Source organism: Trachypithecus francoisi, unplaced genomic scaffold, assembly GCF_009764315.1.
Source record: "Trachypithecus francoisi isolate TF-2019V2 unplaced genomic scaffold, Tfra_2.0 Lachesis_group12, whole genome shotgun sequence".
NCBI lineage: Eukaryota > Metazoa > Chordata > Mammalia > Primates > Cercopithecidae > Trachypithecus > Trachypithecus francoisi.
Window position 1 is genome coordinate 3,779,453 of NW_022681457.1, and position 16,077 is coordinate 3,795,529.

Genomic DNA, 16,077 nt, shown 5'->3' on the forward strand with positions numbered 1-16,077 from the left:
AAAGGTTTCATTTTCTTCTGTTTATTTCAAGAGAACAAAGAATCAACCATCAGTTCTGTACAAAAACATGGTGTGAGAGCCATGGGACCCTCGGGCCAGCCCCCTTCCTGCACTTGAGCCCCGGGCCCCCCTAATTTGCCAAAAAACTATGAGAAGACCAAAAAACTCAAACTCTGGGGGAAAAAATTACTATGAAAAAAAATCAGGGGAGACCTTCCTGGGCCTCCCTTTCTCCCTATCCCCAACCTAGAAATGTAGGGGGGGTTGCGGTTCATGGCCATGGCAGGAGGTGGGGCAGATGGGTGTCGGCAGATTTAGTGTTTGGCAACCAGTGGGGCTGGGGGTGGGATCTGGGAGGGAGCCGAGGGGCCTGGGGAAGGGAAAAGATCTTGGACCCTGCCCCAGCCCACAGGACACTCAAAAACACTTTATAAAAATTGGGGCCACAGAGTAGAAGAAAAACGAGTCATCAGAATCAAAAACTAAAGAGTGGAAAGATTTTTTTTTTCTTCTCTAAAAGGCAAAAAACTACAAACAGCCCAAGTCCTGAGCTCCCCAAGACCTGGATCCTCCACTGTCCCCCTGAAACCCGGCAGGAGGCGGGATGGGGAGCGCGAGAGGTGGGTTCTTAAAAAAGTCACCCCTGGATGGGGAAGTTCTTCATCTTCTGCCGCCTTCCTCTGCCTCCCGCCGCTGCCGAGGAGAGAGATGGAGAGGACCGGGGCTAAGCCGGCAAACTCAACTTCTTCCCCTTTAGGACTGTGAGGAGAGAAAACAGGGAAGACATTACCGCTGAGGCCCCTGCAGGGAGGGGACAGTCTCCCATAGCCAGAGCAGGGCAGGCACGCTAGATGGGCAGGTCCACAGGGAGGGAGGTCCCCAGGACTCACGAATACATTCCCAGTTTCTTTCTTTCCTACCCCTTCTCACTACTGGCAATTCTCTTTCTTTCTTTCTTTTTTTTTTTTTTTTTTTTTTGAGGCGGAGTCTCACTCTGTCGCCCAGGCTGGAGTGCAGTGGCCGGATCTCAGCTCACTGCAAGCTCCGCCTCCTGGGTTTACGCCATTCTCCTGCCTCAGCCTCCCCAGTAGCTGGGACTACAGGCGCCCGCCATCTCGCCCGGCTAGTTTTTGTATTTTTAGTAGAAACGGGGTTTCACCGTGTTAGCCAGGATGGTCTCGATCTCCTGACCTCGTGATCCGCCCGTCTCGGCCTCCCAAAGTGCTGGGATTACAGGCTTGAGCCACCGCGCCCGGCCCTCTTTCTTTTTTTGAGACAGCATCCCACTCTATAGCCCAGGCTGGAATGCAGTGGCATAGTCACAGCTCCCTGCAGCCTTGACCTCCTCAAGCAATTCACCCACCTCAGCCTCCCAAGGAGCTGGGACCACAGGCATGCACCACCATGCCCAGCTAATTTTTTAATTTTTTATTTGTTGTAGTGACAGGGTCTTGCTATGTTACTCTGGAACTCCTAGGCTTAAGCACTCTCCCAAAGTGTTGGGATTACAGGCATGAGCCACTGTGCCTGGCCAATTCTCTTTCTATGTATTTTTTTAAGGGTTTTTGTTTTGTTTTGTTTTTCTGAGACAGGGTCTTACTCTGTCGCCCAGGCAATCACAGCTCACTGCAGGCTTGAACTTCCCAGACTCAGGGGATCCTCCCACCTCAGCCTCCTGAGTAGCTGGAACCACAGGTGCATGCCACAACACCCAGCTAATTTTTCTAATTTTTTGTAGAGACAGGGACTCCCCATGTTGCCCAGGCTAGTCTCAAACTCCTGGGCTCAAGCCGTCTGCCCACTGTGGCCTCTCAAAGTGCTGAGTTTATAGGCGTGAACCACCATGCCCGGTCGAGTATCTCTCTGTACTTGTTCATTCACCATCTCCTCCACCAGAATAAAAGGGAAATAGAGGTCTTTGTCTTTCCTCCTCCTACTATATCCCCAGAGCCTAGCACCTGGCTGGGGACACAGAAAGTACTCAATACGTTCGTCGAATGAATAAATGAACGAATCTCAGTGGGCTGAGTCCCCGCCCTGCCTGGCCTGCACTCCACGTGACACGGGGGCTAAGGACAGAGGCTAACGGTCTGAATTCCTAGGAGGATGGTGGGCCTGCAACCCCAGAAACCAGGTGAAGAAACGCTCCCTCCTTTGGTACCCTCCTGGGGTAAGGAGACAGACCCCAGGCCCCAGGCCCCAGGGAGGGCAGGAGCTGCAGAAATAGGAGGTTCCCATCCAGCCGCCCCACATCCCGGCTACCTTTGGTGATATAGAGGTAGAAGAAATCGCAGTAGAGGACTGTCTGGACCAGGCCTGCCACGATGGCGATGAGGTCGAAGAAGCCCTCGAAATGGTAGCGCCAGATCCAGTTGAAGAGATAGAGCGTGCGGTAAACGCCCAGCGCAAACAAGTAGTGGCTGGTGATGGTCTCTGCCTCGCCAGTCTTGCTCACCATGAACAGCTGCGGCAAGATGGCCACCGACTCCAGGTAGATGGAGAAGGTCCAGAGGATCTGCAGAGAGACCAAGGACAGGATGAGGTGGGAGGGGACAGGGCGGGAGAGAAGGCAGAGGATGACATGGCAGTTACAGGTGCTGCGAAGGTGGAGAGAGAAGGTAGTCCAGGCGCTGCCACGTGCCACACACAGTTCTGCCTGAGTTACTGGTATCTCTGATTTAATCATCACCATGGCCCGGTGAGGAGATCCTATGATGAGCACACTTATTCTACAGATGAGGAAACTGACACCAGAGAAGGTAAGATACTCGCCCAAGACCATGTAGCCAGCAAGCAGCAGCGCAATGATTCGAACCAAGGATTTGCAGTCCGTCCCCATGAACACTTTGCAGTCGAGCCTCTCTGAAAGGCAAGCTGGGTTGGAATCTTGCCTTGGAAACTTCCCTTCCTTTTTCTTCTTTTTGAGATGGAGTCTCACTCTGTCACCCAGGCTAGAGTGCAGTGGAGCGATCTTGGCTCACTGCAACCTCTGCCTCCCAGGTTCAAGCGATTCTCCCGCCTCAGCCTCCTGAGTAGCTGGGATTACAGGCGCCTGCCACCACACCCAGCTAATTTTTGTATTTTCAGTAGAGACAGGGTTTCACCATGTTGGCCAGGCTGATCTTGAACTCCTGACCTCAGGTAGTCTGCCTGCCTCGGCCTCCCAAAGTGCTGGGATTACAGGCGTGAGCCACCGCGCCCGGCCCACATGCCATTTCTTGCGGCATGTTGCATATGCTGTTCCCGCAGCAGGAAAAGCTCTTCCCCACACTGTCACACATCTGCCTACTCCATATTCTCCCAGCCTCAGCTCATCAGTCACCTCCTGAGAGGGACCCTCCCTGGCTATCCTTCCCCCAGGACTGTCACACCATCTTATCTCCTTCCTGGCCACCTGCACCAGCAATTGAGCTCCATGAAGGCTGGGATCCTACTTCTTGTTCACCCCGCGGCCCTAGCACCTAGCACAGTTCTTGAATGAGTGAGGAAATGGGAGCGAGCATCTATAAAGGGGTCCCCATGTGCTCAGCACAGGCCACCATTTAGGGAGCAGTGACAACCATCATTCGTGAGCAGGACAGGACATCATGGGACAGGGGAGAAGACATCTGCCAGCCCCCTTTCAGTCCCCAGCTCCCTGAAAGTGCCACCTGGGGTGATGTGTGATCTGCAGACACACTGAAACCTCCCCTCCGAGTGCAAAGCCAGGTGGCAGGTGTGGCTCCTCAGCTGTCTTGGTTTGTGGGAGGAAGGTGGGGGGCACCAGGACCTGTTCATAACAACTGCTGCTTTTCTAGCATTTACGACATCCGAGGCACTGCTCCTTAGGGTATTCACTGGCCTGAGCCTTAACCCCATGAGGTAGGTGCTGTTGTCATTCCCATTGTACAGATGAGGAAACTGAGGCCCAAGGGATAAGAAACATGTCCAGATTCCCACTGAGGCAGGTAGAGTCCAGGACCTGCTCCCAGAATCCTCCAGAATCCTCCAGGGAGGCTCTCGTCAAGCCAGGTTAGTTGATGCTGCTGGGACACGAAACCATTAAATTCATGCCCATTCAACTCTTACCCCTGGGGTTGCCCTTAGGGAATAGAGTCATAGCTTAGGCAGACATAGAAGGCCTGTTGCATTTTTTTTTTTTTCCTGAGGCCAAGTTTCGCTCTTGTCACCCAGGCCGGAGTGCAGTGGCACAATCTTGGCTCACTGCAAACCTCCGCTTCGCGGGTTCAAGTGATTCTCCTGCCTTAACCTCCCAAGTGCCTGGAATTACAGGCACTCACCACCACCCCCGGCTAATTTTTGTATTGTTTTAGTAGAGACAGGGTTTCACCACATTGGCCAAGCTGGTCTTGAACTCCTCACCTCAAGTGATCCACCCATCTTAGCCTCCCAAAGTGCTGGGATTATAGGCGTGAGCCACTGCACCTAGCCTTATTGCATTTTAATCTATTCCATGATGTCGAATTTTTTATTTTTTTATTTTATTTTTTATTTTTTTGAGACGGTGTCTTGCTCTGTCACCCAGGCTGGAATGCAGTGGTACAATCTCAGCTCACTGCAACCTCTGCTGGCCAGGTTCAAGTGATTCTCCTGTCTCAGCTTCCCAAGTAGCTGGGATTATAGGTGCGTGCCACCACGCCTGGCTAATTTTTGTATTTTTAGTAGAGATGGGGTTTCAGCATCTTGGCCAGGCTGGTCTTAACTCCTGACCTCATGATCCATGATCCACCTGTCTCAGCCTCCCAAAGTGTTGGGATTACAGGCATGAGCCGCCGCGCCCAGCCTGTCTGAATTTTTAAATAATATTTTCCTTAGGCCAGGCATGGCAACTCATACCTGTAATTCCAGCACTTTGGAAGGCTGAGGCAGGCGGATCACTTGAGGCCAGGAGTTCAAGACCACCCTGGTCAACATGGCAAAACCATCTCTCCTAAAAATACAAAAAAATTTTACCTGGGCATGGTGGCCGCTGCCTGTAATCCCAGCTACTCGGGATGCTGAGGCATGAGACTCTCTTGAACCCGGGAAGCGGAGGTTGCAGTGAGCTAAGATCATGCCACCACACTCCAGTCTGGGTGACACAGCAAGGCTCAAAAAAAAAAAGAGGCCTGGGTTCTGGTCTGGCCTCCTCCACCTTTAGCAAGCTGCACTACCTCCCTCAGCCTCAGTCAGTCTCCCCACCCTCAAAATGGGTCTAGTAATCCCTAGTCAACAGGACAGTTATGAGCTAAGTCAAGGGCTTGGATAAGTGATCCAAGCAAGGTGATAACAATATATTTGCAAAGTCCAGGGCCTGGAGCCAAGTCCAGGATTCCCGTCACAGGATGATGCAGCCTCCCTCTGATATCTCTGACCCATGGGCCAAAGTCACCCTCTGTTGGATTTGTCTGGCCTGTACAGTGCTTTTAGAGCTATATTTTGAAGGCCAGGCACAGTGGCTCATGCCTGTAGTCCTAGCACTTTGGGAAGCCGAGATGGGAGGATTGCTTAAGACCAGGAGTTTGAGACCAGCCTGGTCAACATGGCGAAACCCCATCTCTACTAAAAACACAAAAATTAGCCAAGCGTGCTGGCAAGTGTCTGTAATCCCAGCTACTCAGAAGGCTGAGGCAGGAGAAACGCTTGACCCGGGAGGCAGGGGTTGCAGTGAGCCAAGATCACGCCACTGTACTCCAGCCTGGGCAACAGAGCGAAGACTCCGTCTCAAAAAAAAAAAAAAAGAAAGAAAGAAAGAAAGTTTGAATCTGTGGTTAAAATTTTAAAATGCGACATCTTGCCTGAAAACTCCTGAATTATGGCTTCTGTTGAAAAGATCAGCACATCTGGCCACCCAGGCCTATCTCCCTATAAGGCAGGAGTGGGCATAGGTAAGAAAAGGTTGCCCTGAATTTATTATTCCTGCCAGGTCCCAGGAGGCAAGAGATCGCAAACTTAGCATTGGTTCTCCCAAAATTCCTCTCAGGAGTTCGTACAGGTTCCAGCAAAAATGCCATGGAATAAAAAATCATAACAGCAAACATTTAAAAGTATGAGAGATGGGACTAAACACTTCAGTCACTGCACACTGACACGGCACTTCCTACCTCATCCCAGACACTGTGCTTTATTCATACCAACCTCTCATTTGAACCATATGACACAGGAACTGATTATCTCCATTTTACAGATGAGGAAACTGAGGCACAGGGTATTTATGTGATTTGCCCAGAATCCCATAGCTGCTACGTGGTAGAGGCAGGATCCAAATCTTTACACTCTGATTCTAGAGTCTTTATGTGTTTTGACACCAGGCAATGCTGCAAAATCTCAGTAAATTCTCACAATGACCTGATCACAACTTTACAAATGTGGAAACCGAGGTACAGAGAGGTCAAGTCACATGCCCAGGATCATGCTAATAGAAACTAGCAGATTTGGGGCCAGGCGTGGTGGCTCATGCCTGAGGTCAGGAGTTCGAGACCAGCCTGGCCAGTATGTTGAAACCCTGTCTACTAAAAATACAAAAATTATCCTGGTGTGGTGGTGGGCAAATCTGCAATCTCAGCTACTCGGGAGGCTGAGGCAGGACAATCACTTGAACCTGGAAGATGGAGGTTGCAGTGACCCAGAATCATGCCACTGTCTCCAGTCTGGGCAACTGAGCAAGACTCTGTTTCAGAAAAAAAGAAAGGAAAGGAAAGGAAAGGAAAAAGGAAAGGAAAGGAAAAAGGAAAGGAAAGGAAAAAGGAAAGAAAGGAAAGGAAAGGAAGGAAAGAAAGAAAAGGAAGGAAGGAGAGGGAGGGAGGAGGAAGGAAGGAAGGAAGGAAGGAGGAAGGAAGGAACGAACGAACGAACGAACAAACGAACAAACAAACTAGCAGATTTGGAATTCAAATTCAGGAAGGCTGGGCCAGGCGCGGTGGCTCACACCTGTAATCCCAGCACTTTGGGAGGCCAAGACGGGCAGATTATTTGAGCCCAGGAGTTCGAGACCAGCCTGGTCAACATGCGAAACCCTGTCTCGACTAAAAATACAAAATTTAGCAGAGCATGGTGATGTGCACCTGTCTTCCCAACTACTCGGGAGGCTGAGGCATGATAATTGCTTGAACCTGGGAGGCGGGGGTTGCAGTGAGCCGAGATCGTGCCACTGTACTTCAGCCTGGGCAACAGAGTGAGACTCTGTCTCCAAAAAAAAGAGAATCCCTAAGCCTCAGTTTCCTCATCTGTAAAATGGGGCTGCTGAGAAAGGTAAGTAGGTGAAATGCTTAGGGTAGCGACTGACACATAGTTGAGTTTTGCTGCTGTTTTATGAATCTCCTCTGACCCCAGAGCCCATGCACTGAACTTATGCGTCCTAAAATAAGGCAGTTTGGGCATACCCTGCAGAAGGAAGCCTGTGAGAGGGTCTCCTGTCACTGCTACTCTGCCACAACCATCCCCCCAAATAAAGAGTCACAGCAAGGCGCCTACCTCCAGAGGAGTGAAGTCATGATTGACCAGGAATGCCAGAATGGCTGTGGGAACGACCAGGAACTCCACTCTGAATGTGTCATGGTTCCCATCGTAAGTGGCTTTGAACTTGCTATAAATCAACCAGACCGTGGTGAAGGAGCAGGCTATGTAGACCACCTGAGGAGGAGGATGATGAGAAGGGGCCTCAACTCACAGGCCAGGGTCTGTGCCCCAGCAGGCTCAGACCCAGGAGTCCAGACCCCTCCCTCAGACCCAGGAGTGCAGGCCCCCAGCCCCTCCTCCCTCAGACCCAGGAGTCCAGACCCCCGGCCCCTCCTCCGTCAGACCCGGGAGTCCAGACCCCCGGCCCCTCCTCCCTCAGACCCGGGAGTCCAGACCCCCGGCCCCTCCTCCGTCAGACCCGGGAGTCCAGACCCCCGGCCCCTCCTCCCTCAGACCCGGGAGTCCAGACCCCCGGCCCCTCCTCCGTCAGACCCGGGAGTCCAGACCCCCGGCCCCTCCTCCCTCAGACCCAGGAGTCCAGACCCCCGGCCCCTCCTCCCTCAGACCGGGGAGTCCAGATCCCCAACCCCTCCTCCCTCAGACCCAGGAGTCCAGATTCCCAACCCCTCCTCCCTCAGACCCAGGAGTCCAGGCCCCGGGCCCCTCCTCCCTCAGGCCCGGGAGTCCAGACCCCCGGCCCCTCCTCCCTCAGACCGGGGAGTCCAGATCCCCAACCCCTCCTCCCTCAGACCCAGGAGTCCAGATTCCCAACCCCTCCTCCCTCAGACCCAGGAGTCCAGGCCCCGGGCCCCTCCTCCCTCAGGCCCGGGAGTCCAGACCCCCGGCCCCTCCTCCCTCAGACCCGGGAGTCCAGATCCCCAACCCCTCCTCCCTCAGACCTAGGAGTCTGGGACCCACACCCGGCTCCTCTGCTTCAGTGGGGGCCAGAGGAGTGGGGTGGAGCCTCTACCTTCATACACGTGTTGTAGAGTGAGATGTAGTTGGTGAAGAGGTCCAGATATCGGGCAGTGAACACCACAGCAAACAGGACCTGGCTCTTCCCTGAAATTCCTGTGGTCCAGAGAGAGACAGAGAGAGAGAGGGAAAGAGAGAGAGGGAGAGAGAGAGCGAGCAAGAGAGAGAGGAGGCTGGGGGTGGGCTGCATGGGCAATAAACTAAGGCGCGGCGCCCGGGACCAGCCTGGAGGCAGCTCTGGAGTGCAGCTGTCCCCGGAGGCCTCCCCAGCCCGCCCCGCCTCATCAGGGCCCTTTCCCACGGCCCACAGCCAGGGGGCAGCCCAGGCCCCTGAAGCTACTCCAGCCCGAGGCTCCGTCCCAGACTAGGCCTCATGGCCACCCCGACCCCCCTCAGGGTCCTCCTGCAGTCCGGACCTGAGGTGGGGCCTAGGGAGGACCTCCCCTGACCTCAGGCCCCCGATCTGGTCACCTTCCTCCCGTTCCCTTCCTGGCCGCCACGGTCCACGTCACCAACTCACAGCCACCTCCCCGCCTGCCATGGTTCCCTGTTCCCGGTCCGTGAACCCTCGGGCTGCCCAGACTGGGGCTGGGGGTGGCTGAATTGGGGGCCTAAAGCCATTCACATCAAACTGTATGCACCCCCGCCAGTCTGGGGAAAGGAGCTGATCCCCTGGAGACCCAGAACCTAGAAGAGAGATCCCCAGCAAGCAGTGGGAGTGGAACCAGTGCCCTAGTGCCCCCAAACCCTTCCTGAATCCTGGGACGCCCCCAACCCCCGCCCTCAATCTCTCTCCTTCGCCAGCCCTGCTGGGCCTCTCACCGGCACACGAGCGGGACTTCCAGATTTTGAGCAGTAGCAAGATGATGGCGAGGAGGTGGGAGAGGTCTCCCAGGAATCGGAAGAGATTCATGGCTGGGGGCCCCTGGCAGGGCTGAGTGGGAGGGAGGCAGGCTGGCGGGGGGCTGCCCCCCGAGGCTGCTGGTCTGAACGGGAGGCTGGGCTGGGGGGAAGGGAGAGGGACCCTAGGTGCGCTCCGCTCCGGGGAGGGGACTCTGGGAGGGGGAGCAAAGGCCGGAGCTGGCGGCGGAGCTGGAGCCGGGAAGAGGGAGGAGAGCGGGAGGGGGAGGAGTCCGGGCCGGGAGGCTCCGCCTCCGAGGGCAGGGCCCGGATCCCCGGCGCCCTCTATCGCCCACCTCCTGCTTTGCCGTGGCGGCGCTAAATGCACCCCCAAAGCTGCCTGCCCCTTAGGAACTTGGGAGGGTCGCAGGGTTCAGAAAGTGCCAAATCCGGCACCGGCTTGCCCAGGCAGTCTGTGTCTCTGGAAGGGACGCAGTCCAGTACACCACCCTCAGCCCTTGCAGGGATGTAGAGGCTGCCCTCTGAGCTTTAAAAATCCTGCAGGAACCCAGAGGCTCAGCTGCCAGCTTCTGCCCCTTTCAGGCACTCTAGCTCCAATTCCCCAGAAGACAAGAAAGATACCCCACCCACTTCCTCCCCTAGACCTAGGACTCAAGGCCCCCAGGCCCCTCCTCCCTCAGACCTAGGAGTCCAGGCCCCCAGCCCCTCCTCCCTCAGACCTAGGAGTCCAGGCCCCCAGCCCCTCCTCCCTCAGACCCAGGAGTCCAGGCCCCAGCCTGTTCTCCCTCAGACCCAGGAGTCCAAGACCCCCAGGTCCTCCTCACTCAGACCCAGAAATCCAGACACCCAGCCCTCCTCCCTCAGACCCAGGAGTCCAGGCCCCCAGGCCTCCTCCCTCAGACCCAGGAGTCCAGACACCCAGCCCTCCTCCCTCAGACCCAGGAGTCCAGACACCCAGCCCCTCCTCCCTCAGACCCAGGAGTCCAGACACCCAGCCCTCCTCCCTCAGACCCAGGAGTCCAGGGCCCCAGCCTTCCTCCCTCAGACCCAGGAGTCCAGGGCCCGGCCCTCCTCCCTCAGACCCAGGAGTCCAGACACCCAGCCCTCCTCCCTCAGACCCAGGAGTCCAGACCCCTAGCCCCTCCTCCCTCTGACCCAGGAGTCCAGACACCCAGCCCCTCCTCCCTCAGACCCAGGAGTCCAGACACCCAGCCCCTCCTCCCTCAGACCCAAGAGTCCAGGCCCCTGTCCCTCCTCCCTCAGACCCAGGAGTCCGGGCCCCCAGCCCCTCCTCCCTCAGACCCAGGAGTCCAGGGCCCCAGCCCCTCCTCCCTGAGACCCAGCAGTCCAGGGCTGCAGCCCTTTTCCCTCCTAGGATGCTGTTACTTGGAACTTAGGGTCCCACCCCCACCATCTTATGGCTCAAGCTTCCTAACCTTAAGAATCTAGATCTACGGTTTCTTTCTCCCTTTACGAACCACACATTTAGACCCCGATTCTCTTCTTTTTCAGGAACGTGCACCTCACCCTGCTCTCCCAGACCTTGAGGATGAAGGAAACAGGAACCCCACCCAGGAGGCTCAAGGCTGAAACTCTGACCCAAACTACCTCAGGAGTCCCTGGCCCTGGCTTCCCCGCTGCTCCAGAATTTCTGCCCTGCCCCCCACCCCGCCACATACACACCCTCTTCCACCCTCAGAGGCCCAGGTGTCCCGCCCCATGCTCTACCCTAGAGCCGCACGGGTGGCTTTATAAAAGTGCCGGGCCCAGCCCCCAGGAGGGGAATAGTGGGCATCTGGGTGTGGGACCCTCCGGGAACAGCCTGTGGTCTGGACTCCTGCGTCTGTGAGGAGACAGATGCTGCTTCCCTTCTGGACGATGGGGTACCCACCGGTGATGGAGGCCAGAGTCCCTCAATAAAAGAAGGGGAGCAGGCATGTTGGTTTCTTCGGAGGGTTGGAAGGACTGGGTACCCAAGGGTGACATCCACGAGTCTTGGGTCCCTGAAAGTGGCTTGTACTGGGGGAGAGTCGGGCTGACCGAGTTCTTAAAAGAGACTCTGACTTGGAGGCGGGCCCCAAATTCCTGGGCCCCAGTGGAGAAGGGACTCCTGGGTCTGAGGGAGAAGGGACTGGGGGGCGGGACTCCTGGGTCCACGGTGGAGACCTGGTTTTCAGGCCTGGCCTTCTGGGGCAATAAAAGCCACAGATTGGGTTGTAGTATGGCGAACACTGAAGTCAGGGAAAGGCCTCCTGTTTCCAGAGCCTCAAGGCAGGGAGGGGGCAGAGGGCAACAACCCCCAGACCTGAAGTGTAGCTCTGAAGCTGATGTCTCCATACGGGGTTCCGAGTACCTGCCTGCCGGTCCCCAGCCCGACTTCTTCCTTCCATTTTATTTTCAGCCCCTCACTCCCCTGTCCCAGGAGGAAGGCAGAGGCTGGTAGCTGGGGGTGGGGGGGGCCCCCTCCCCAAGCCTGGCAGGAGGAGGGGTCCCCAGGGAGGCCAGGAGGGGGGGCTGTGGGTCTCCCGGCAGTGGCGGACGGGGACTGAATGTTAATCGCATCCCGAGTGAGTGTGTGTGTGCGAGAACACAGCAAGTGTGTGAGTCCCTCCCGCTCCGGCTCCTCCAAGCCGCGGCCGCCGCCGCCACCCTCGCCCGCAGCCTCCTGCAGCCTCCCTCGGCCACCGGTGCCCTGCTGGGGGGTGTCGCCTGGGTGGGTCCGCCCGGCCCCCAGGGGTCTCTCGAGCGTCTGCCATCTGCCCGGTGAGGATCTGTATGTCCGGGTGTCTGAGGCTGGCTGGTAGAGGGGGGGTGTGTCTGTAAGCGCTGCGGTGGTGGAGGGAGGGAGGGGTCTGTCTGTCTATACCGACCCTGAGCCGCCTGCCTGGGTGTCGTGGGGCCCCCACTCCTTCCCCCCGGCCCCCCAAACCCAGATGGATGGTGTGTACCTGGGTTCTGCGCCTCCTGCCTGCGTCCGGCCAGGCGTCTGGGCGTCCCCGGCTGCCTGTGTCCTCCTGTCTGTCCAAACAGCCCCTATTGGCAGTGGCAGCCTGGCACCCATTAGACCCCGCACTCTATGTGTGTGTGTCTGTGTGTGTGTCCCTCCTCAAGCTCTGGGGGTGCTGGGGAATCCCAAGGAAGTGAGGTCGTGCATGTGTGCGTGTGTTTCTGCCTGTGTTTGAGAGTGGGGGCGTCTGGGGGGGTCTGGAGGTGGCCAAGCGAGGAAGGGAAAAGCAGTTCCTCAAGCAGGCAATCTCCCGCTCCTCACACACACACACTAGCCACCAGCTTCAGAGGTGACCCAGACAGACAGACAGACACAGACGCTGGAAGGGGGGGTGGGGGGGCTGAGGGCACAAAGCGGGGGTGCGAGTGAGCCAGGGAGAGGCGGGACTGGACACATGGAAAGGGGGGAGGAGCCGGGGCTGAAGCAGCAGAGGGGGGCACCCCGGGTGGGCGGAGGGGGGATCCCCACGGGGTCGGGGCGGCAAGAGGACACCCCGACAGCCTCCGCAATGTCCGGGGCCCAACTTCCAGAGCAACATGTGTAGCCACGTCCTCGCCTAGTCCAGGTGGCCGCAACCTTGGGGGAGAGACAGGGCAGGACAGGACCAAGGAAGAGGAAGGAGAGACAGAGCCAGGGACAGACAGGAGGTCCGGGCTGCCGCTGCTGCCGCCACCACCACTGCCGCCGCCCCGGGGCCTGCCCCCCGACATCGGCTCTCTGAGCCCTCCACGGAATCTTGGGGTCGCTGGACACCGGGTTCCGGTCCTGGCCCCCCCACCACCACCCCCACAGAACAGGGTCATGAAAAGGTAAGGCGGGGACAGGGGATGCAGAGGTGGTGGTGGGAATGTGGACCCCTAAATCTAGGACAGAGGAAGTTGGCCAGGAGCCTCTTGGAGGGAGGGGGGTTGAATGGTGGGCAGGGGTCTTGACCCCCACCTAGCTCCCCTGTCCCTCAGGGACTCTCCTCCACCCTGTCTCTCTCTCCCTCTCTGAGCCCCTTTTTCCTAGGTCCCTACAACCTCAGACCTTTCACGCCCCCCATTTCTCTGACACTTGACTCCCTCTCCCCAGCCCCACATACCTGATGCCCCATATCCCTGTGCCTCCATCTATCTCACTTCTCCCTGTACCCCCCTCCCTGCATCAGTCCTCCCCATCGCCGGCCAGCCCTCTCCTTCTCTCCTCTCGCTCTCCCCTCCCATGTCAGAGCTATGAGTCTGCTATTAATACCCCTGCCAAGGACCTTGAGGGCATCCAGGCCCCCAGCACCCCTCGCCCCAAGCTCCCACCCCTTCCTCAAGGTTCTGGAACACCCTTACAGCCTCTTCCAAGCATCAGGATTCGGGTGGGGAGAGACCGGTGTTGTGTGTGTTGGGGGGTGAGGGGGGAGGAAACGGGATGCCGTCTGCAGCACAACTCGAGGTTGCGGGGGGAGCTGTTGATCAAAGTGGCCGCTTCTCTCTTCTGTGTTGGATGCTGTGGGGGGCAATGAAGACAGGGACACCCTAGGAATTTCTGGCACCCTCCTCCTCCCCGCTTGGGGACAGGCTGTGCTATGTACAGAATCTAAGTGGGGTGACTAGGGAGGCTGGAGCTGGGGGGGGGGGCACCCAGGATGTTGGGAATGATGGGGTTTGAAACCTTAAGGGAGGAGAAGAGTGGGAACCTGGACTCCTGGGTTCTTGGGGGAAGAGGGGAGCTGGGGACCTGGACTCTTGGTTCCTGCGGGGAGAGGAGGCTGGGCACTGGAGTTCCAGAGTCTTGGGACAGGAGGGCCCAACCTCCTGGGTCCTGGGAAAGAATAGGACCGAATGCCCAGACTCCCAAGGCCTGGGGGAGGAAGGGGCTGCCGGAAGGACTCCTGGGTCTTTGTGGGACGAGGTAGGGGATAGCGCTTCTGTCTGAGGAAGGACAGGCTGGGAGCTCAGTCTCCTGAGTCCCTGACAGGGCAGGGGATGAGAGTCAGGGACTTTGGCCTTGTGCAGATGGAAGTGGAAACCGAGGCTCATGAGGAGGTGGAGATGGAGGCGAGGGCGGGGGTGGGGGGTGTCGAGAGGCTGGACTCTGTGATCCCTGAGGGCGTGGGTTCTGGGGGTTGGGCCTTCAGAGTCCTGGAGGACTGGGGATGTCCCTCCTCTGTCCCTGGAGTGGGGGAGGCTGCTCTCCCTAATCCCTGTGGGAAGGAACTGAGCATGCAGCCCCCGTGAGAAGGGTGGGGCCAGGGGCTGCCCTCCTGGGCCTCAGCAGGGAGCAGGACCCGGGGTCCCTAAGAGCAGAAGCCAGGTAGGGGTGGGTCTGGGAGAGGCAGAGGAGGGGCTGGAGGGTGAGCAGCCACTGGGAAGGGAGGGGAGCGCCAGTGTTAACCCCGCGGGGGCCAGGCCACAGCTGTGGGTTATTTTGGGGCGGAGTGGGGGGGTTATTCTGAGCGCTGATTGAGCCAGCTGCTTGGGGAAGGGCAATGGAGAGGAGGGGCGAAGAGGAGCCAGGACCGGGGAGGGATGGGCATACTAGGAGCCCCCACCCCCTTCCCTGGGGAGACAGGGGCCCGCGATCTCTGGGAAGGTGAGGTGGTGGGCAGAGGGGAGGGGCTGTGGTCTCGAGGCAGGGGGTGGGGGTGGGCCTTTCCCCCACCCTGGCTGTCTGTGGGGTGGACGAGGCCTGCGCTACCATGGCAACCGGACAGGAGCGTGACAGCCAGGAGGGAACCCTTCCCTGTCTGGACCCTCACCCCTTCAGGAAGCCCCCAGTGCAGACTCCAGTCCTTCTCTGGGAACCAGGAGTCCAGACTCCCAGTGCCCTCCTCCCTCAGTCCCAGGCAGGACCCAGGAGCCTGGCTTCCAGCCCAACCACCCCAGGCGGCTAGTATTCAACAGGGGACACAGGAAGAGAGGCTGTATTTCCTCTAATTTACCAAATTGCTCCGGGCTGGGACCCCTCCGCCCCACCCAGCTCTCCACAGCTGTGCCCCCCAACCCCACATCCCAGCTGGGGCCATGACTCTCTTGCTTTGAGAATGAGGGGACAGGGGCTAGAGTAAGGGGACAAAATGGGTTAGGGGTCTGTGGTCAGGGTGAAGGGTAAGGTCATGCAGGGATTTTCTCTCCTTGGGGTGCCCCACTAATTTCTCTTTCTCTCTCTCTCCCCACACACCTGACCCCTTTTCCCTCTCTCATTTTTTCTCTCCCTTTTATTTCTGCTCCCTCCTGCCACTCGCCTTCCCCGCCTTACTTTCATGTCTGTGCTGGGCACCTCCCTGGTGGGGGTCCCGATCTTGGCCTTGCCTCGCTATTTCTGTCCTCCTGTTTTCGCTCCGCTCTGCCTGCCTCCCTCAATCTCAATTCTGTTTCCCCATCCCTTATGTGTGCGTGTCTCTTGGTGGCCTTGGGGTCTCTGTCTCCCTCTTCCTGCCTTGCTGTCTTCTTCTCTGTCCAACTTTCTTGCCTCGCTTCTCTCTCCCGCCTTCCTGCATCTCTTCCCGCCTCTATCATCCTCTCCCTGGGCCTCCCTCATTCCCGTTTCTGTCACTCCGTCCTCTCTCTCTCCGTCTTCTCCCTGTCTCTGTTGCTTCTTCCGTCTCTCCCTTTCTTCCTGCCACTCTTTCCCTCCCTGTCTCCCTGGGTCTCTCTCTATTCCTATCTTGATCCCATCTCTGTGGGTCTCCCCATCCCCACCTTGTCTGTCTCTCTTCCTCTCTCCGCTCTTACCTCTGTATCTTCCCCTGACCCCATTGTCCACCCTTTGCGTCTCCCCCAATCCCATACACCACTTCTTCCTATCTCTGTCTCGCCCTATCT

General features: G+C 57.6%; 1 protein-coding gene across 1 annotated transcript; it reads right to left on the bottom strand.

Annotated features, from left to right (window-relative positions):
* Window positions 1-9,541, bottom strand: KDELR1 (KDEL endoplasmic reticulum protein retention receptor 1). The gene is made up of 5 exons (XM_033223883.1): window positions 9,235-9,541; window positions 8,408-8,508; window positions 7,453-7,611; window positions 2,263-2,515; window positions 1-759 (listed from the first exon to the last, which is right to left on the bottom strand). The coding sequence occupies exons 1-5, from the start codon at window positions 9,323-9,325 to the stop codon at window positions 725-727; spliced, it is 639 nt and encodes a 212-aa protein (XP_033079774.1). The 5' UTR covers window positions 9,326-9,541; the 3' UTR covers window positions 1-724.
* Between the last annotated feature and the right edge of the window lie 6,536 nt (window positions 9,542-16,077).

Excerpts from the sequence above, each read along its gene's own strand:
- KDELR1 (XM_033223883.1), bottom strand. The coding sequence starts at position 9,325 with ATGAATCTCTTCCGATTCCTGGGAGACCTCTCCCACCTCCTCGCCATC. Across the intron at positions 2,516-7,452 it reads ATGACTTCACTCCTCTGGAG|ATCCTCTGGACCTTCTCCAT; the intron begins GTAGGCGCCTTG and ends GTCTCTCTGCAG. Across the intron at positions 760-2,262 it reads CTACCTCTATATCACCAAAG|TCCTAAAGGGGAAGAAGTTG; the intron begins GTAGCCGGGATG and ends CTCTCCTCACAG.